The sequence below is a fragment of the Eptatretus burgeri genome, chromosome 9 (genome assembly GCF_056783735.1).
Source record: "Eptatretus burgeri isolate ZD-2024b chromosome 9, Ebu_testis_v1, whole genome shotgun sequence".
In the NCBI taxonomy this organism is placed as follows: Eukaryota; Metazoa; Chordata; class Myxini; order Myxiniformes; family Myxinidae; genus Eptatretus; species Eptatretus burgeri.
The window spans coordinates 100,907,235-100,930,586 of record NC_140969.1 but is presented as its reverse complement, the minus strand read 5'-3'; the positions used below and the strand labels follow the sequence as shown (position 1 = coordinate 100,930,586).

At 41.6% G+C, this 23,352-nt stretch overlaps 1 protein-coding gene across 2 annotated transcripts in view; it reads right to left on the bottom strand.

The window, feature by feature from the left end:
* LOC147020748 (BDNF/NT-3 growth factors receptor-like) overlaps positions 1–23,352 on the bottom strand; it is a 576,920-nt gene that overhangs the window by 307,315 nt on the left and 246,253 nt on the right. For both annotated transcript variants that reach the window (XM_085896363.1, XM_085896362.1), the window contains exon 9: positions 2,920–2,946. In XM_085896363.1, coding sequence (XP_085752489.1) covers positions 2,920–2,946 — 27 coding nt within the window. The remainder of the gene's footprint in view (positions 1–2,919; positions 2,947–23,352) is intronic.

The following is a 23,352-nucleotide window of genomic DNA, read 5'->3' as shown; positions in this document are numbered from 1 at the left end:
TTAAATTAATTTTCTGAAATTTGTAGAATTTGTTTTTCATTTGGAAGTTGTGGGTTATAATGTGTAAATAAAGGTGGAAAAACTCTGATTTAATGCAATTTAATACCAGGCTATAAAACAAGAAGAGGTAAAAAATTTGAAAGGGGGCGTAGACTTTTTCGAGGCACTGGAAATAAAGTACATACATAAACGTGTGTTCCATTGTCTTAGTTAAATCTGACAAAAGTTTAAAAGGTAACCTTGACCTCGGAGCAGACATGCTGAGCACCACCCAGAGACGCTCAGGGATGCACACCCTGATGGAGTACTTTAGAGGTTATTAGGGGAGAGTTGTTTCCAAAATCCGAGCTCATTGCAGATGCTTCAAGGAATGTAATGGCAGATGAAGAAACAGCAGGTGGGAACTCATTCATTCATCATTCATTCCTTCCACCTCATGTTCACTCTGTGAGATTGGAGTGTCGTGTGGTCATGAACAAGTGTTTAAATTGCTGTGAATCCACTCTCCATCCCATCCATCCAGCCCTCCCCTTCACCCTATCCCTCCATCCCTTCCACCCATTTCTTAATTTGTCCTCGCTCCCCCCACCCCTCCTTCCTCTCTCTCCTCCCTCTCTCACCCCTCTTGCAACTTTTGTGAAGTGATAAACAGTGGGTGGTTGTGATAAGTTCCCACAGGTGGTTATGTTATGGTTTGGAGGTGGTTATGTTGTGCTGTGGTGTCTGTGTTGTGTTTTGAGCTCTGAGTGCCGGGGAGTGTGTGGGTTAGGCAGATGGGCACTTTTTTGGTGGTCAGGGTTGCTGTTGGGTTCGATTCTGTGGTTTGAATTTTTGGATTTGGCTCGGGTTGAGAGGTTCTGGGGCTTATTGCACCTTGGTTGTAAAACGTGTGCTGAAATTGAATAAAGGCATGAAACACTGGTATCTCCAGGTGTTTGTAAGCATTGCAGCCAGGATGTGATTGGCTCTATGGTTTCTTAGCCTGAACTGGGTTTAGGGGTTTGGACTGCGGGTTTGTGCTTGCGAGTGGGTCTGGCTACGAGAAGGGTGTTCGTTTGTCTGGTTCGCGCATTCTTTGGCACTCCGGCCATTTCCGGGAGGTGTGTGACCCCCTCAGGGAGATCCAGTTCCAGAGCAGGTAAACAAGGTGGCATCTGCAGTTCCAGTTGCATAACTCAAGGGAAGCCCATGTTATAATCACTTTTAAAATGGCATGTGCTGTTTGAAAGAGATGGGTGGTTTTGCTATCCTGTTTCAACGTGCTGTTTTAATGTACCCCATTTCGTTCAATCCTGTACTGATGCTGGCAGACGGGACCATCCAGCTGCTTCCCCTCAAGTCCCTCTCCAAAATGGAAGTCAACCCATCTCACCCCTTCCATTCAAGTCCCACGACCAAACACAAATCTAGAACATCCCATTCCCCTCCCCATTCCTTTCTCAACCATCCTCTTCGTTCCCACTGCTTCCTCGCACCCATCACCTCCTGGAGTGTATAGTGACATGTGGTAAAGGATTGCTCTCCCCTGCCTTCATCGTTCTCTGCCCTTCCTCACTCTCCCCTCCGATCTCCCCTCTTCTTCACCCTCCACTCTCTCCTCTCCTCTCTCCCTCTTCTCCTGTCTCCACACTCTTCCCTCCCCGTTCCTCCACCCTCCCTCCTTGCTCACCCACCTATCTCTCTGTGTTTCTCTTTCTCACCTCTCTCCCCTCTTTCTTCGTATTCCCATCAGTAAAGCAAGGGGTGGTATTTGCTAGTGAAAAAATAAGACCAGGGGGGGTGGTACAGAGAAAGAGTGAGAGAGAGGGAGAGGAAGGGAGGGAGGGGGAGAGAGAGGGGGGTGAGAGAGAGAGAGGGAGAGGGAGGGAGAGAGAGAGAGAGAAGGGGGGTGAGAGAGTGTGAGAGAGAGAGAGAGAGAGAGAGGGGGAGAGAGAGAAGAGGGGGGAGAGAGAGAGAGGGGGAGAGTGAGAGAGAGACAGAGAGGGAGAGGGGGGAGAGAGAGAGGGAGAGGGGGGGAGAGTGAGAGAGAGACAGACAGAGACAGAGACAGATTTATATTTCCAATTATTTTTCCCATTTCCACCAAGAGGTCTCCACTTCACTTTTTACCTCACAAGGAGGAATGTCAAAACAAGGCCATGTTTACGAGTAAGTGACTCATAATTAACAAAGCAAAAACGTTCACCGCCATTTGTATCTCAAGGAAAAAAATTAACTAAACAAGGTTTCCTTTTAATCACCCTGAAAGGAAAACAAATAAGATTTCCTTTTTAATCACATCAAAAGGCAAACCATTAAACTACACACAGAACCACAGCAAAGGGGGCAGGGGGGGGGGGACCATCATCCATGCGGTCTCACCAGTCTGCCAACTAAGGGTCTCCCAATACCGGGTGGGCTGTGGGCTCTCTATCTCTGTCTGTCTGTCTGTCTGTCTGTCTGTCTGTCTCTCCACAAGAAACGACAAATAGATGGTATTGCATGAAACAAAAAAAGACAAAAAAAAGAGGCACAGAAAAGGGGAAAAGGAAAGCAACACGGACACGGCAAGTACAGCAGAAGGCACTGATAAAAGAGAAAGAGAGAGAAGAATACAAAGAGAGGATAATGAAATAATGTGATGCAGAGCCACACACTAAATGATCAGACACACCAAGCCGCCGAGATAACAAGGAGAAGATTGACTCTGGATTTTGCTGAGCGCCTGCATACGAGTTCATAGTAATGGAGAGAAATGCACATGGAAAAGCAGTTCACACACGTTGCAGCACCGACTATGCAATGACAGTTAATGATTGATAAAAATTACCAAAGGGACACGGTGTACCGCACATTGTCAGAATCGAAGTATGATGTTCCAGTTCACAAATGGGGAATCAAATGAAGCAAGAACGTAAATAGAAGTCAGTATAAACTCACCATCATCTAAGTCGTCCAAAGGGAATCCTGAAAAGAAAAGTATACATGAGTAATTGTACAATGTCTGTCGATGTGACATCATCATTAATATTCTGAATAAAACATCATAAAACAAGAAAGCATCTGAAAATGCAAAGCCCGTCCGGGTCAGCTTTGCATTCGGACTTGTTCTTCTTCCGTACGCTAAACATGACGAAAACAGCTAAAAACTAGAAGGTCACTCGGTTGAGCGCATACCTCCACCACGCAATGCCTGATCCAGTAGAACATATCGGGCCCCAAGACATTTTTAAAATATCATGCTATACAGCATATCGTTTTGGGCCCCATCTCTCAAAGGTGAAATTGTCACTTAAAAAATGAAAATTATTTCTCGTATCCAGATCCAGATATTCACCAAAATCGATTCAATTCATCCTTGTCACACACCCAACGCGTCCACCAAGTTTCGTCAAAATCCATCAATAACTTTACAAGATATCGTGCAATATCGTTTTTGGCCGTACCACTAAAAAAAAAAAAAAACTTCCAGTGTCATGATCTAGATCTGATCTTCACAGGAATCTAATCAATTCGTCCTTTTCATGCACCAAAACCTGTCCACCCATTTTTGTCCGAATATGTTCACAACTTTTTGAGATATCCTGCACACAAACAGACGACAGACAGGGGTGAAAACATAACCTCCACCCACCTTCGTTGGGTGGAGGTAAAAATACAAAAAAAACTGACGACTTTAGTCGACCTTGACCTTTGGATCTAAAAAAAACAAAAAAACAATCGCCTTCTAGCTTTTGATTTGTCAACCAATTCATAACTTAATGTGAAATTCATAAAATTTCAGGGCAATTGGATGAAAATTGACGATTTTGTGTGACGTTGACCTTTGACCTTTTAATCAAATTATTAATTTGTCTTCTCCATATTCTCATAATAAAGCTTTGTTCAAAATTTGACAAAAGCTCAAAGGGGAAAAAAAGTTACGGTCTGGACAGACACATAGACAGACAGACAGAAGTGATTGTGGGGGCTGTGTGGAGGACAGGCTAATAATTGTTTTCAAAGTGAATGTCTCTCTATGAGATGTGTACCCTTCACCACAATACATTGAAGTCACACAGAGTGCTTTTGAAATCAGGCAATGCAGAGAGAGAGAGAGAGAGAGAGAGAGAGAGAGAGAGAGAGAGAGAGAGAGAGAGAGAGAGAGAGAGAGAGAGAGAGAGAGAGAGAGAGAGAGAGAGAGAGAGAGAGAGAGAGAGAGAGAGAGAGAGTTTTATCGAGGAAAAAAAAGACATATGGAGGGAATAAATTCCCACATAGGACGTGATGAAAAGAGACTCCACCAGAAAACCAACACCATACCAGGAAAATGGCCAGGAATGAAATCCAGGCGAGGGCATTTGGAGTTCTGTTAGGTAATGTGAATATCAAACTCGAGAAATCCTGGTAAGGCTTCAAAGCGCGAGATCAATGAATGAGACTAACGAGACTGATGTGACATCATTGGGAACGGAATTAGAACCACGGGTGTCAGGCTGCTCAATTCCTCATTACTTCCTTTCCCTGGATCATGAAAAAAACCCACATAAGCAACAATGTAAAGATCAAGTACATATGTGATTGCAGCCCTGCAAAGAGTAAATTCCAAATTTATCTGCATGATCACACTTTAATGCCATCAATATGCTGATGCTAACAATTGTTGCAGATGATGTTGTTGTTGTTGTTGTTATTGTGCAGTTTTGTGCTTGAAGTGCGACATAGCCAAAGTGCAGTGGTGGCATTAGGGCCATGCAACCCTTGCAATTGCTTGGGGCCCTAAGGTAACAAGGGCCCACATGAGACTGATTGTGGTCCACAATCTTTTGCGATGCCTCCAACCCCCTCCCTCCCCCCCCCAACGAGTGTGGTGATGGTGGTGGTGGTGGTGGTGGGGACATGGATGGTTTCACTTTGGTTTCACAAATTATTAATTTGTCTTCTCCATATTCTCATAATAAAGCTTTGCTCAAAATTTGATGACAACAGCTGAAAGGGTAAAACAGTTACGGGACATACAGACACACAGACGGACATAGGCGATTGCAAAACCCCCGTCTCATGCTCCATCTCGAGGAAAAAAGGAGTCACATTTGGAAAAAAAAAAAGAAAGAGTTTTTCCCTGATGTTTATCTGAACAAGACCATTACAAAATTAGAGGTGAAGTTAGAAGAGAAAGCAGGTTAAGGGAAATAATAACTGTTTAGTGTATGTCTTTCAATCCTGAGAAATCCAACACTCTTTCTCTCTGAAAGGACCGTGCCACAAACCCTTCCAATCTACTTTCTCAACACTCTCAAAGAGGTTCATTCGCTCACACCCTTCGGTCTCACTCTCAGCCACGATCTCCCTTGGTCAAGACACATTTCAAAGTTAGCCTCCAAAGCCAGACATCGACAAGGCATCCTCCATCATGCAAAATTCTTCCATGGCACACCTGAACCCCGATCCACCGATAAGACTTTCATCCACAGCTAAATGAAGTACTGCTCTTCCCTCTGGGCTGGATCACCAACATCACATCTTGCTCAGCTTGACTCCATGGAAACCAAGACCTTTATTATATATTTATTTTTTGTGTACATTGTCGAGGCTCGTATGGGAGCTAACACACAGAACGCACAACAAGGGGGGCAGTTGACAAGAGGGGTGGGAGAGCGAAGGACAATACAGTGGGGAACAGAGACATTCGACCTGTGGAAGTGAGAGAGATGGGGCAGGATACACAGGGTAAACAGATGGACACCACAGGGTCTTTCAGGAAGGAAAGCAAGGACTTTGAAGGAGGTGGGTTTTGGGTGGATTAACAGGGGTTTAACGGGCCATCAAGATCACTCGAATCTCTTGCGATGAAGCTGATTCTATGGGCCCATCACTTCACCATCGCAGAGAGGTCGGTGGGCTCTCTCTGTCTTCTTCCGCCTCATTTCTGGTCTTGCATCCTTTGCCCTCTCTGTACTTTGTTACCCCCCCCCCCCAGGTGTCTGCAGTATGCACGCAGTCCACCAGTAACCCGCTCCTCATGAAACTAGCTATATCCAGAATCACTGCTCACCTCCACTCATTTATTCCTCTTTTTTCCCCACATGTGGAACCACCTTCCACATTCTCTCCAATCCCATTCTTCCCTCCAGGTGTTCAAGACAGCTGCTCACCACCATCCCAAGTCATTCCCCATCCAAAACCATGATCTTTTCTGCACCGATTAAACCACCCCCCAACCCCCGACCCCCGACCCCTCTCAACATTTTGCTTCTCTATCCATCTTGTCAACCCCTTGCATTTTCCCCTACCCCTCATTGTTACCTGCATCCATTGTTTGTCCGTCTCCATCGACTTTCTCCCTCCACCCTACTCTTGGCATTTCCCCTTTCTTCTGCTGTTCCTTTGTTATGTTGTATCCTGATCTCTTCTGTGTCCTGGCTCTTGCATGAGCCTTGACGATGTATATAAAAATGTATATATAGATACATATATATATATATATATATATATATATATATATATACATATATATATATATATATATATATATATATATATATATATATATATATATATATATATATATATATATATACACGAGGTGTGTTCAAAAAGTATCCAACCTTAATTTTTCGTGCGTAAACAAATGAAGCTTGGGAGGCGTGGTTTGGTGCACGTATGTAGGCGATCCTAATCCGTTTGCGTGAATATTTTCCCGCCTGCAGAAGCTGTCAGTCGCCGACAGACCGCCGATGAGTGAGGAAGTGTAAGTGAGAGCCGTCGGATTTTCGTTTTTGACAAAATGACGGATCACTGTGGTCTCATCGCCAGTGATCACTGTGTTGAAGAAGTTGGGATCGCTGTTCACTGTCTCCAGCACGTCCTGTGCGATCTCCAAACGGAGTTGCTTCTGCTCGATCGTTAGCAGCTTTGGCACGAATTTCGCTGAGATTCTCCTTAAGCCCAAATCCTCAGTCACAAGGGAATGAACGGATCCAATGCTGACGCCCGCCTCTTCTGCAAGTTCTCTGATCGTGATTCGACGATCCTGCATCAGCAGGGTCCTCACTTGGTTAATGACGATCTCATTTCGGGATGTTGAGGGCCTACCAGAACGTGCTTCACTTTCCCCTGATGTGCGACCATCTTTGAAGCGGATGTACCACTCTTTTATCTGTGTGGTGCCCATTGCTTCGTTCCCCAAGGCCTGTTGAATCTTGCGGATCGTTTCCACTTGGGAATCGCCAAGCTCTACACAAAATTTGATGCAGTAGCGTTGTTCAAGTTTTTCATAATTTTGTCAAAAACGAAACTCCGACGGCGCTCACTTACACTTCCTCACTCATCGGCGGTCTGTCGGCGACTGACAGCTTCTGCAGGCGGGAAAATATTCACGCATACGAATTAGGATCGCCTACATACGTGCACCAAACCACGCCTCCCAAGCTTCATTTGTTTACGCACGAAAAATTAAGGTTGGATACTTTTTGAACACACCTCGTATGTATATATATATATATATATATATATATATATATATATATATATATATATATATATATATATATATATATATATATATATATACACACAAATGCAACAAGAAACCTTGCTATAATTCATGGACTGGTGCTTGTGTGTGTGTGTGTGTGTGTGTGTGTGTGTGTGTGTGTGTGTGTGTGTGTGTGTGTGTGTGTGTGTGTGTGTGTGTTTTTGTTTGTCACACTACTCCTCCGAGAGTTCAGGGCAGATTACATTCAGACTTGCTACATCGGATCAGCATGATCACCCCCACTCCCCCCAAATTAATGTATAGGGGTATTTTTATCTTTGCCGGTGGTCTTGGTGAGGGGGGGCAATGCAAATTCTCTATGTGAATGTGTATCGTGTAGCGCCACCTCCAGGTGTGGGATGATATTACAAGTTTTTACCATTTACATTACAGTGCAGTGAGGTGTTTTGAATTTTAAGCAGTCGGTATGTTTTTGCTTCATGCACGTAACCCAGGTTATTTGTTTTTCCGATACACAGCTGTCACTTGCCCATGCACCGCCAAAATGAAGGTATGTGCCAGAAGAACGCGTTGCAAGCTTGGAACAAGATCACCCATCGGGTGGGTACTGTGCTGTTCACAACAAAATGTGTATGTGTATAATGCTTAATGCCAATACATATCGATATTGTTCAGCAAATCCACACTACGATTCATTGTATGATCAAAAAACAAGCCCTCATACGATCCATTGTGCATTAACTTTTTGAAATTAACTGTGCCACGTAAAGTGGATGGTCGTTATGTTTTCTTTCACCCGTTTTGTTTGTTTGTTTGTTTGTATGTGAGGAGGATATCTGAAAAAGTTGTCCACTGATTTAGATGAAACTTGGTGGACAGGCTGGGTATGTGACAAAGCCAAATTGATTCGATTTTGGTGAAGATCTGGATGCAGATGATACAATTTTTTCAGTGATTCTTCACTATTGAGAGATAGGGTGAAAAAAAACGATATATAGCACGTTATATTAACAAGCTCAAATGAGCTAAGATTCTCGTCCTCTTAATGATGACGTCATAAAAACGAATATGACGTCATTGTGATGTATCAGGTTTGCGATAAATTATCTGTGCTAATGCCCGGATTGATTCCCGCAAACAAAATTCAAACAGCTTGCCTAGTTTCGGAGATAATTTTTTCGGCGATTTCCATTAGCGAAGATATTTTGACGCTATAACTTCTTTTTGAGGAGGAATTTTCAAAATCGGAGATGGTTACTGTCTGCGCAGGGTATTTTTACATATATACGCCAAGTTTCAGGAAGTTTCGATGAAAACTGTAGGCTGTGAAACAAAAAAGTCCACAAGAACAACAACGTGAGTAAGACTTTGAGATCCTCCACGAGGATCTAAAAAGTTGTGGGTGGATTATGACAAAACTAGGTGGACTAGTCAGGTAGGTGACAAGAACAAGCCGATTACATTTTGTTTCAGGTCCGGATGCAAATCTGGTCTATCATTGGGAAACAAAACATAAACTGTTCAGCCTGGTGGAGGAATGTGTTTTACCGAGTGCCATTCCAGTTTGATAATGTGACAACTGATTAATCCCACGGCATGCATCGATGTTCTGTGTTGTTGTTCTCACCGAATACATTGCTCATAACAGAGTTGGCATGAAGCGAGGCGGTGGAGGGCGTTACACATTCCTAATTATCTTCACATTAAGCCAAGACACCTCCAAATTGAGGACACTTTTGAATTCGATAATGGAAGGTACTATTGTGTTTAAAGATAAAATTCATAAGAAAATGTCAACAGGAATTGCAGTCCTCTTACTTATGAAGCTGTACAAGAATTGCACAAATCTTCCATTTCTGATTAGTCAAGGCCATGACTAATGTGTACATTGTTTTGTCTGTGTTGATGTTTTGGAAATGTTCACAATCAAATTCTGGACTTGGCAATCATACTGAACTCTATGAGAAGCATACGGCCACAAAACTAATTAAAATGCTTGAAAAATCCCCAAGAGATCATTTTTGACTTTTTAACTTCTCCAAGCAATACATTTTGTCAGGCATCGAGCATTGGATTGACCGAAACTGATGTATTCACGATTCCACGTCTCATCAAATATACCCAGAGACATTTCTTACCCTTTTCCTTCCAAGGGAGCATATTGCGTTCATTTCTCAATGTCATATTAAAAATGCCATGAACAAGAAAAACACCGCACACTCATGCATACCAATGCGTTGCACAAGTTTTGAAAACTCCAAAAATGTGATCAAATCTTTTGGAAATCTTTCACACTGCACCGGGGGATCATCCATTGTAACAATTAAAAATGTGTCCAGAAGCTGTGTTTGCACCTCTGTACGAAACGATTTTTCAGTCCACTTCTTTACATCTATCCACTGTTGATGAAACATCCACGAATAATTATTAGTGCAGATGCACCTGTTGAAATTGCTATAACTTTATAAAAAAAAAACCATGTAGAAACAAACATCGCAATACATAAACAAGACTGAAGCAAGCAAGTGTATCAACTATTAGTTGGAGTTTGACATTGCACAATGAAATACAATGAATGGCCTCAAAATAAAAACAGGACAACAAAAGTGGAAATCGAAAAAGACGAATAGCTGTTACAAAGTCCGTGGAATTGTGGTTAGAGCATCTGCACCGTAAGTCTGTGAGATCGTCGGTTCAATTCTGACACTGGCCTAGTGAGCGTGAGGGTTAGGGTTAGCCTAAACTTATCCCTAACCCCAACCCTAATTCTAACCCTCACTCTAACCCGAACAGCCCAAGTCAAACCAAAGACTTTAAAAACAGTACATGCACAAATAGTGGGGCAACTTAGCATTACAATTGTGCATTTTGAGAGGAAAGCACCAAATTTGGCACACTAGTAGCCTAACATATTATGAACAGATTTGGATATTGGGCCATCTCAAATTTTTTGATGGCAGTGGAAAATGGCTGCCACAGCCATCAACGGCTGAATTTGAGATGGCCCAATATCCAAATCTGTTCATAAAATGTTAGGCTACTAGTGTGCCAAATTTGGTGCTTTCCTCTCAAAATGCACAATTGTTATGCTATATTTAGCTCAGTTGCCCCACTAAAATAAAAATATAATTAAATGAAAAGTAAGCCAAACTACCAAAATAGATAAATAAAGTCCAAGTTGCATCATTTGCCCCAGGATGGTAAATTGACTGCAAACTGCAATAAGTTAGGGATTAAAGGCCCGGTCACACCTTGACGTTTTAGCCAGCGATGGCAACGTATTAAAATGTATGTAAAACGCTGGCTGACGTTGAACTTTTGATGTTTTTTTTTTTAAGATTCGGACGTATTCATAACGAGTTGGTCATATGCATAACATATTAGTAATGGACACAGAACGTTTCGTTGTGTTATAGATAACTTATACCAACGAATGCTGAACCTGTTGTCGGCCTACACAACCGATGCCCAACGATAGTCTAACTTCGGCATAGCGCGTTGCACGCATCGCCGACGATGTCGTGACGTAGCCTATTAAAAGGCTGACGCACAACGATTCGAATCATAACTGCCGTAGAAATGTAAGTGTCCACATCGCGGTCACACCTTGGCGATCTTGCCAGCGTATGCCGACCTAAGAAAAATGTGTCTAAAACGTTGGGGCACGTCAAATACGGTATGAGTAAGTTTGGTATACGTGAGTAGAATGCTAAAGTACGCTATCATACGTCGTAGTAAGTAGAGTACGTCAAGAAATTTTAAACATGTTCAAAATTTTACGACGTACTTGGCGTATGACACACGTTCCGCATGCGATGGGGATAAGTTTTACACACGATATGTGGACGCTTACACACGTCCACAAAGGCTACTTATAAGCTACTCATAAGTCGAAACACGTCGCGGTAATGTCTTTTTTATGCGAAACTTATTTCTAACTTATGTTTGATGTGCTTTGAACCAATTCTTTACGTAGTCCCAACACACATTGACGTATGTAGACGTATTCCAATGACGTCTTCCGGTCGACAAAAAAAAAAAATGAACGTGTTTCTAGGTTACAACTGCCACATAAAGACGTGTTCCCAGCGGTTTTGGGAATTGGTATATAAAAATGCTGCTCATAAAAGGGAACCCAACAGTGTTTTCGAGTTCCTTTTTGAGTCGATGTCCATGTCAGCAGTATCAGTATCAGTATCAGTATCAGTATTAGTATTAGTATTAGTATTAGTTTGTTCATGTTGGCAGTAGTAGGTGAGTGTGAGGGGGAGGGTGTGGGTTATGATGGATCCTCCTTGCGTCCGCGTGTCCACGGGTAGGTTCATAGGCTGCCACTCAACAATTTAAATGGCTGCATCTCCACTATTGAAAGTAGACGCTTGCGCTCAACAATTGGATTTTTTTTACACTCAACGACTTTTAAATGGTACCACTCAGCTATTTTCATTGTTTACAATGAACGATTTAAATTGCTGTCACTCGCCTTTGTTTTTTGACGCTGGCGCTAGGAAATTTTTTTCGTTTCTATTGAACGTGCTAAGTTGCTCAAACCCCACTATTGAAAGTAGACGCTTGCGCTCAACAATTGGATTTTTTTTACACTCAACGACTTTTAAACGGTACCACTCAACTATTTTCATTGTTTACAATGAACGATTTAAATTGCCGTCACTCGCCTTTGTTTTTTGACGCTGGGGTTTGGAAATTTGAAGCGTTTCTTCTGAACGTGTTAAAACGCTCAAACTCGACTATTTTAAATAGACGCTGCCGATGAACAATTGGAATCGTAGCCAAGCTAGACATCGAAGTGTGAACATCCTCGTCATGCCGAAGAAAAGTTTGAAGAATGCTGCAAATAAGTGTCCTGGCCATGGCCGTGGACGCTGACGCAAGGACGATCCATTATACCGACGTCTTTCAGCCTATGAGTAACTTAAAAGTAACGTCTGTCGATGTGTGGCAACGATCGCGTAACGTGCCAACAACACGTTAATCATAGGTTAGAAATAAGTTTCGGGTACGCTAAACATTACCTCGGCGTGTCTCAACTTATGATTAACTTACAAGTAGCATGTGTTGACGTCTGTCAACGATCGCAGACCGTGCATACAACTTGTGGCCAGCGTAGCGGAACGTGTGAGTCATACGCCGGCATACGTCGTGAAATTTCAAGCATGAAAAAATTTGAGGACAACCAAAAAGTACAACGCTTAAAGCCAACGTACAACGACGTATGGCAGTGTTTTTCAGCGTGCTCTCAATGTTATCAAAACTTACCCATAACGTATTCAACGTGTGCCAGCGTTTTAGAAAAAAAAATTCAAAAATCGGCATACGTTGGCTAAAACGTCAAGGTGTGACCGGGCCTTAAGAGATGTCAGAAGGTACAAGGAGCAAGCATATTACAACGACTGCTGAAGCAATGATTACTGTCTGTACATAATTTATTTCATATTGATTTTTAAATTGCAATATGAACAGGAGAAATGACAGGTGCTCATACCAACGGTGTTCATTAAAAAAAAATCTACGAGATACCTGGAAGTCCAAGACACGGCAATATTAGACACATTTAAAGATATACGGGAATTATGTTTGAGTATGATGGGAAAGAAAATATTTTCCTGTTTAATTATAGATGTATACTAGGATATATACGTGGTGGATAAAAAATGTTAACACCCAGGTAAATGAGGGACACTGAACAACGGCTTCCAGACATGTGAGGCCCATGTGTTAATAAAGCAAATAACATCCCAGCGTGTTTAGAGTCATGTATAAAATTGCTGCACCGGCCTGGTTGCCCATAAACATGGCTCGTATGGCTACAAGAGGAGACCCCCTCATGGTCAACGTGTGGTCACCCAATGGTTTGATGAGCATGACACTGATGTTATCCATGTGTCATAGCCTTCCCAGTCACCAGATCTACACCCAATCGAGAATTTATGGGATATTCTGGAATGGCACCTGAGACAGCGTTTTCCACCTCTATCAAGCAGGTGTGAGTTGATTGACTTTCTCATGGAAGAACTGTGCTGCATCTCTCCTGTAGAAGTCCAGATGTTGGTGGACTCTATGCCACAGCACATACAGGCCATACTGGCCGCATGTGCTGGCTCAATGCCCTATTAAGTGACTTGATACTGGTGTTTCATTTTGTTTTGCAATTAGCTGTATATTAGAGGAGGAGGAGGAGGAGGGGGAGGAGGAGGAGGAGGAGGAGATTGGGACCATACTCTGTGCAGAGCGTTGGTGCTGCTTCAGCAGTCTCCTTGGCTATTGGGCACAATCCTGGATGGGTGGCCACTCTGACACAGTATACCAGCATCCTAGCACTCATTTTGTCGACCTCGGAAGGATGACAGGCCGAGTTAACCCCATCTGGTATTAATTCAACAGCTGAGCAGGATTTGAACTCAGGATGCTCGGATCCAAAGCCCGGCACCCAAACCATTAAACCAACACCAGGCATATAGTAGAGAAGGGACCCAGTGAAAAGGAATTTAGTAAATATACAGTGAATGTGATTCTTTGTTGATACACACCAGGTTTTTGATGTTGACATATTACTGACCTTGTTGGACCAAACATAGGCTACATTTACTGCAAGCACACACACACACACACACACACACACACACACACACACACACACACACACACACACACACACACACACACACCCACACACACACACACCAGTGTTGTCGTTGAGTCCAGTTGGTCCAAGTCCGAGTCTGTGGTCTGAATCTGTTTCAAGCATTCCTGAGTCCTTGGCATTCTGAGTCTGAGTGCTGTGCTTAAAGTGTATTGCGAAGTGGCAAAAAATAGCGAATTTATTTGTGCTTATGTATTATGTAAATGAAGACAATAAAATATCAAAACCAACAAAGTGAAACATGTTACTTGCATCAAGAATTTATTCCATATTCTGGCCCTCTTGCTGTAGTTCGCTCATTCTTTACGGGCTTCAAAGTTTCTGATAGCATATGAACCTTGTCCAGGAAATATGGTGGTAAAAATTTGCATTTATTTGTCAACTGTCAAAGTTATGAAAGTCCAAAACAGCATCAACCAAACATCGCTCAAATTGTCTGGTTGCTATTCCCCTTATTATATTAATCAATGAATGCATTAATATGATCGCAAGGACGGCTTCTTAATTGTGTTAAAATTGCAAAAAGTCTGTGATTTAAAGAATGCATAATTTTGTTGATTGTTTTACAAATAATTTTTTTCACCTTTTCCAAAGGTCTTTCAGAGACTGTGACGGGTCTACCAATGAAAAATTCAACAAACAAACTGACTTACATGTCCTATTGAAGATAACAAGAAAAAAAAAAAAAACACACACACACATATATACACAGGTGAGGGTGAGGTTGATGCTAAGTACAAGTTGTTTTTTTTCATTGTGCCAAGGACCTGCCTTTGGTTACTTACACCTCGTAGGACAAATTTGGTGGAAACAGATCTATCCGTTAATTTTTTACAATTTTCCAACCTCTGAACCCTAACATGCACACTCATGCAAGCAAATTAAATAGTGCTGTGCACTCGGTGGTACAAACATCCCAACTACTGTATATAATTTATTTTATGTCGTACAAGTTCTTTCTTCTCAGGAAGTCCCTTTTGACACCATGGTGTTATTAAAATTAGAATTGCCAATCAAATTTTTTTTTAATAAACCGACATAATATAAAATACCAATAAAAATTAAAAATGGTAATAGTTCGTTTCCCGACGCCTTTATTTAGCGTGTCTTGTTAGGCCTCGTCGGGCCTTTTATTAATCGATGAATTAATTTCATTAAACGTATAAGCATTCGGCTATGGACGATTTTGACATATAGAAATTAAACGCATGCGTCAACTACATGTCTCGAGGTTAAATGTTGAATTAAAATGAAGGTTTAATGAGGAATAAAAGAGATATTGGGTTGTATTTTATCGAAAAGATATCGTCGTCATTTTAAGTGCTTTATAGTCACCAAACGTCACATTTGCGGTAATAGGAGAGATGTGAGACTTGTATAATAACCGATTCAGCGAATAGAAAATACATTTCAGCACTTTCAAGGGCTTAAGAAAAAAATATATTGAAAACATTTAAGCAAGTTGTCCAATATTGTTACGAATTTGGAAGCCTTTTGCACACAGACAGTCAGCAGTCCCATAGTTCAGTTATTTCGTTAAGTAGATGTGGATAGTTAGAATCCCTCCCCTATGTCTAATGGGTTAATTTCATGTGTGCGCTGCAGGTTTATTTTATAGTCAGATTTTTTTTACATCTTTAAATCTGCCAATGCCAACAAAACCCTCACTTCACTCCTCCTCCCACTCTGCGGGTGAACAAGCGCTTCACCCGCCCCAACCTTCACTTCACACAACGGTGCCATAACACACGTGTTTCTGACTACGGACGTGGGTGGAGCCCCCTCACCTCGGAGCTCTGACTCCGCCACATCAAAAAAGAATGTCTCCCCTGTCGACACTGTGGAACGCAAAGGAGCCTCTCAGGCGAGGAGCACCGAGACGCTGACACGCCCCTCCTCCAATCACGGCTGGCCACCATGACACCCGAAATCCCTCATCCAATCTGGAGGCGAGTTACCAGAGAAACGGATCCCTCCACCCCGCACCGGGGGGGGGGGGAATAAAAAGAATTGCGAGGCGCTCAAAGATGAATGGGGGTCCTTTTTCGGTCGTGCATTGGTCATTTTGGTCCCCGTCTTCGTATCCCTGGTCATCGTCGTCATTCGTTGGTGGTTGGTCGTCCATAGGATCCTGGTTGCTCGCTGGATTCTGGCTGTGGATTTGAGTCCTACAGTGGTGGTTCGTGTGCACTCGTTGGATTGTGGTTCATGTGGAGTGCTCGAGCTGGGGACCCGAATCATTTTAACGGACTCCGAGCTCACAAGTGCGGGTCGGCCAGACCGCACGAGGTGGCCAGGCACCCGACCAAACTCTAACCCCCAGCTTGCCGATCCTCCGCGGCTGGAGTGTCCAAATAAAGGCCAGTTGGCTCCATTTCTTTATGGGTGTGTGTGTGTGTGTCTGTCTGTGGCCAGTCTTATAAGTGGAATTGCATAAGTGCCTTGCTTATTGTACATTGCAATTTAGTCGGATTAACTCTGCTCTGTGTCTCCCTTCCTGATTATTGTGAATAAACCCCGTGTTAAATGTACCAGCTCATTTTCTGTGCTTTCTCTCATTGTCCTAGCATGGTTCGGGTTTGAGTTATCGTGAGGCCGATTGTGCCGTAGATTGTTATTTGGACCGGCGCGGCTTTGGTAATTCGCGCTCAGTTACGCCAGATCCGAGTCGGTAACAGCGACTCGGTTCGGACAAAGCTGGCCGAGGGTGTGGCTTGCCCGGTAGCTAGAACGCGCAGCTAATTAGGTAAATTTGAATCAGACAAAAAGACCCTAACCGCGCGGTCGAGATATTGGCATCCACGGTCCATTAAGCGACCCGTCGACCTCTGAGTTATCCGGAGTGACGACCTTTCAAAATTCCGGGTATTCGGTGGGAGACGGCCCAACTGCTCCATCTAGCGGTCGTTCCCCTCCCCCGAACCTGGCACCACAACAATATTATGCACCACTTTAAAATAAAATGATAAAAAAAACTTCCTTAGAGCAACCATGAAAGGGACAAATTATTACCTTTTTAGCAAGGGGAGATAAATGTGATCTTACATGTTAACTTTCATCTCTGTGAATTTCAATAAATATTTTTGACTTTGAAGTATTGTCACAAAAAATGCAGTAAACTTCACACAGCGATTAGTAACAATGTATTGGCAGGAGCAAATTTGAAAAATATTGTTTTTAAAGATGAATTGCTATTTTAAAAGACTTTTTGGATTACTTTCTGTTGTGGAAACCGATTCAGACCATATTTAGAAGATTCGGTAGCTTATTTAATCCATAAATCGTGTTTAAAATCGTGAATTTTGCTCATTTTTTTAATGCTCTGATTGGTTTATTTTTTGTCATACAGGAACATCCGACCACTTTCTGTACTCGCATCAATCCCCTTCACAATATGATATGATTTGTTTTAAATTGTACGTGGGATTACGTCATCCTAACTCTAAGAAAATAAAAGTTTCCATCCATGTCATTGGATTTCAATTGTTATTTAATTTCAAAACTTTATAAGTTTATTTTATAAACCGTAACCTTAAGCCAAAATCTAACCCTGATATATAAATTCTTTTTTATCAGGTATGCATGTAAATTCCTAATCCTAACCTAACCCTAAAACCCTAACCATGCAAAACGAATCCTATATCTAACATTGAATAAAGAAAATATAATGTATAAAGTTGAGAAATTGAACCAGCTGAATATAAATTCATAGAAACACCTGTCACTGTTTCTCTGTTTAAATGTTTGCCATGTAGGCAAAACAACTCTCCCATTGCCATGTATGATTGCATGACCTCTTTGACCCAACATCCGTGGGACTTTTCTTCCTGATACAATAAATGGCATCTCTTGTTATTTAGAAAATATATTTAGAATATATTTTCAAGTCTCTTGCTAATTTAATATGATGTATCATGTTAAAAGGTTAGAGAATGATATGGAAAGGATGGTCCAAATGACCATTTTACTTTTTTATTTCTACTATTCACTAAAAGTTTAACTGTGCACTTAATTTTGTGAGACTTAAGCTGGAATAAGGCAGAGCCCGAGTCCTTGGCATTCCGAGTCCGAATACCTTCAAAAATGGACTCGAGTTCTTCATCACTGACACACACACACACACACACACACACACACACACACACACACACACACACACACACACACACACACACACACACACACACACACATAAACTAGATAGCAAAAAAAAAATGAAACCTCACCATTCACAAAATGTCTACAAAAATCAGTGCATCCTGAGAATGTACCTGCCCACATGAGAAGGAGGTAGCGGCCTTATGGAACTCAACCAAATGCACAGAATGACAACAATGGGATTGGCTGAAGACGTGAAAAGTGCAACAGAAGACAGAATCTGATTTGTATGTGAATGTGATCACTACAAACCAGAGAAGGTACCCCTAACTCACAGAGCAAAAAACTTCCAAAAACAGGTACAAATGGAAGATGTCACACATGAAACCGAAACAGCAATGCATCCAGCCCCAACGATTGCCAAAAAGATGAGATAAAAATCTAAAGCAAAATATCCACAAATATACACCAACAACTGGGAGAACGATAAAATAGCAGAGAAGTATAAAAAAAGAGATGGACAGACTGCGGATAGACAAAGAAGGCTCCTTGGAATGGCTAAGAAGAGGTCAGCTCAACTGGGATGGAGAACAAATCATAATAAATGCCCAAGACCAAAGACACTGCATGAATGGCTTTAAGAAAATGTGCAGGACTAAGTCATTCAGAATGGTGTAGGTTCTTCAATGAAGAAACAGAAACCACGAACTACCTCCTATTGGGATGTAGAAAACTTACGTCAGAGCAGCTATACACACAAAGGCACAACAAGGTGTGTGGAGTAATCCACTGGCACATCTGAAAATATTTAAATGTTCCAGTTCCAGAAAACACAGGAAACATGAACCATTAAAATGCTGAGCATCAAGCAAGGAAGCAGCACATACCATTATTAGACATATGACTCAGCCAGAGATCAAACCACCAACCACCTACAGAATGGATGCTTTAACCATTGCAATGGTTAAAGACTGAGATGTTATATGTATTACCATCAATTAAAGTTTGTATACACTTTATATACACAATGTGGAAGATAAAGGGATGGGGGGAAACATAAGTGCACCCTTAGAAGCTTATAAACAATCTGTGATGTTAATTTCAGTTTGGTTTTCAAGAAGGTGGTTCAAGGTTGACATTGTCTTTTATATACAGTATTGTTGAAGATGTAATCAAAATAGCTTGCTGCTGATATTTTGTGTGATGATATTGCCAACCATGATCAAGTTTTACAGAAAGTGACAATAACACTGGCCAAAGCATTCTGCATGAAACCAAGATGGAGGCAGATATAGCCATGTGTTATGCTGTGGAATAAAGGTGCATCATCATATTAATTGTTAAGAACATTAACAAAGCTGAAATTCACAAGAGATTGTTGGCACAAATTGATAATGCACATTTTATATACATATATTTGTGTTTACGTCGTGCATCAAATTCAAAAACAGCTGTAAATTTATAATCAATCTTTAACAATTTCAGGTGCGACCAACTGCTGCCACTTTAGTAAACATAAAATGTGTTGAACATATAATTTTGGAGAATCACCAGGTTGCAAAATGTGAAATTTCAGAAGAATTTGATGTCAGTGTTGGTTGGATGTGTGAAAACGATCGTTCATTCTTACTAGAAATTTATTATGGTTTGTGCCGAGTGGGTACCAATGTTGGCTCAAAACACAACTTGTGCGGCCATTGTATCAAACCTCCTGGAATGCAACTCGATTGGGGAAGATTTATTGAAAAAGATTGAGATATTGGATGAGACGTGGGTCCAGCATTTCATGCCAAAGTCAAAACGAGCCAGCATGTAATCGAGACTTTCTTTGTCTCTAACATGGAAAAAAAAAATTTTTTAAGTTCAGCAATCAACCTGGAAAGATTATGACAAAAGAATTAAAGGACTTGATGGTTTAATTTCCTGAATGTGGGAAAACCATCAATGCAGAGTACAATGTTTACTTGTTACAAAATGAAGAGAGACAAGTAATCAGTGCTCCTCTGTATCTTCAATGACATGCATGAAAAGTAAGCGTCACTGAGGCCGAACATTAGTTTTCCAAAAAAAACAGCGGTTGAAATGCATTTTCTTGTTTTGCTTGAATATGGGAACCAAAATAGGTACTAGGGGTATAGAATTTGCATTTTCTGGCCATGAGAACCAAATATACCCTGCCCTTTTACAGACACAACAGGTCAATGCATACTACACTAAATGCAGTACATCCTGGCTTCAAAGACCACCAGAACAAGGTGACGATGCACCTCTCATTTCCGATCACTTACTTTAATGCACAGATGTATTTTCCTTTGATAAAGACCTGAAAAAACTGAACACTTGATAACCATGGCAAACGGCCATGAATTGTGGTCAATATTGTGATCGGCGAGCACAAAATTTGGTCGATGTTAAGATGACGGGTTTGGAACTTGCCAGCCAGCTTGGGACAAGTATAAATTAATGCCGGACAACAATTATCAAAAACGCCTCTCCCTGGCAGGTAAAGTCGCTTGTTTTGATGTAAGACTTAAAGGGAGTGCCTTATGAAACTACTTTTGTTACATAAAGTTAGGTTTTACAGGTATCTAAAAACCTGTATGCCTGGTGTTGGCTTAATGGTTATAGTGGCAGGCTTTGGATCCAAGGGTCCCGAGTTAAAATCCCGCTCAGCTGTTGAATTAATACCAGGTGGGGTTAACTCGGCCTGTCATCCTTCCGAGGTCGGCAAAATGAGTGCCAGCATGCTGGTATCCTGTGTCGAACTGGTGACCCGTCCAGGATTGTGCCCAATAGCCAAGGAGACTGCTTAGGCAGCACCAACGCTCTGCACTGAGTATGGTCCCAATCTCCTCCTCCTAAAAACCTGTCCAGATGGCATCATGTCAGTCAATTTGGTTAAAAATAATAATAATAATAATAATAATAATAATAATAATAATAATAATAATAATAATGGACCTATTCTTTTTTTGGTGTCGGGTGGAATTGCCAGAAAACATTCGTAAATCATCAATATTATAAGTATGCAATATAAAAATGCTTTTAAAATGCAGTAGCTATTGAGAAATACATTTCAATATTTATATGAAGTTAAAACATATTTCCATCTGATATTAATAAATACTGTAACTGGATATCTGCAATGACCTTGCCCTTTAACCTGGAGGGGTAAGATGTAAATCAAGCTTAAATGCGCTTTGCTCTCAGCTGTCCGGAGAGCGCAATTTCGTTCTCATTGGACAAACCTTACTTGAGTTACGGCGAAAAACGTTAAAATGACTCATAATTAAGACATGACCTTAAAAATTAAGTCAAGATCAAATAAATTATATCAACCCCGCAAGCTTTATATTCCCGTTATTGTTACACATTTTCATTCTGAAAGTCCCAGCCGGCTCCAAGATACACCTCGAAAATTGTGAGAAAAAAACCTAAATGGTGGTTTAGTACTTACTCTTAGTCCTAAGAAATTCCGAGGTACCATTAAAAATTGGGGGCACTAATTGTAGAAACAAACCCTACAACAGCTATAAGCCTTCCCATATCCTGTAAGGGGGGGGGGAGGCTTCAATATACAGTGTGTCCACAAATTTTTCATATTGATGTACCGTACCATACTGTTTACAGATTGTTGGTGCTGCCGAAGCAGTTTCTTGGCAATGGTTATACTTGGTGGTTTGCAATTGCCTTTCCAGCATTGTTAGTCTGTGCTCTATCCTTTTAAATGCCAAGCATCAATCAAGGAAGCAGCACTTACCATTTTAAAAGTCTTTGGTGTTACTCGGCCAGGGTTTGAGCCACCGACCTCTAAGACTCCAAGGACACTTTAACCATTACACAACAGAGTCTGGTATGTTCACAAATTCGTTTCAAATTCAAACCTTAATAACAAAAAAATAATCACATAGATACAATGATGCAGTTTGCTGCAAGTGAAAGTACATCTCCCAGGGTTTTATTAACTTTTTGTTCATTTCCAGGTGCATCCTTCCTGTGACATGTGACATCACATTTACTGCAAATGACGTCCCCACAAGAAAAAGCACAGTGTGTTGCCTGGTTTATATAAACCAATTCATCAACACAGGTTCGACGAAGCTTCAGGATGACTTATGGAAGGCAACCAGCATCGAAAAAAACGATTCATGAGTGGTACAAAAAGTTTATGGAGACTGCTAGCATCCTGCAAAGGAAGGGGCCGGCCAGCCAAGCAGGTTGTTGACCACATTCATGAGTTGTTCAAGCGCAGTCCCCACAAGTCCTTTCAGATTTGGATGACAATATTGACAAATCTTGAAAAAAAAAATGAGAAATGTTCTTTCACTTGCAGCAAATCACATCATTGTGTCCATGTAATTATTATTTGATTGCAGTTTGAATTTGGAATGGTAATTTGTGGACAACGTATTATAAAATTTTTGTGTACAGTACACCACTACATGATCTGAAATTGACCTCAAAGTTGTGCAATTTGGGTAAAGTACAGGTAGTGGACAAAAAAGTGGAAACACCTGGGTAAATGAGGGACACCAAGCAACGGCTTCACACACAGGTGGGGCCCATGTGTTAATTAAGCAAATAACATCCCAGCATGCTGAGGGTCATGTATAAAATTACACTGCACTGGTCTGGTTGCCCATATTTATGGCTAACATGGCTGCAAGAGGAGACCCCCCAATACCGCCATACACAGAGCACATCGGGGTCACCCAATGGTTTGATGAGCATGACACTGATGTTATCCAAATATCATGGCCTTCTTAGTCAAGAGACCTGAACCCAATCAGACATTCATGGGATTTTCTGGAACGACGCCTGAGACATCGTTTTCCACCCACATCAAGCAGGTGTGAGTTGATTGACTTTCTCATGAAAGAATGCTGCCGCATCCCTCCTGTAGAATTCCAGACACTGGTGGACCCTACGCCATGGTGCATACAGGCCGTATTGGCCGCATATGGTGGCCCAGCGCCATATTACTTGACTTTACATTGGTGTTTCCATTTCTTTGTCCACTACCGTAGATGCCCTGCAATAAAGCATACATGATGTCTTGAGAGTGTCCCTCTCATGAAAGACCATCTGCTTTGAGAGACTGCCTTGTGCTTGGTACTCGTGGTGGTCAGTCTCTCAA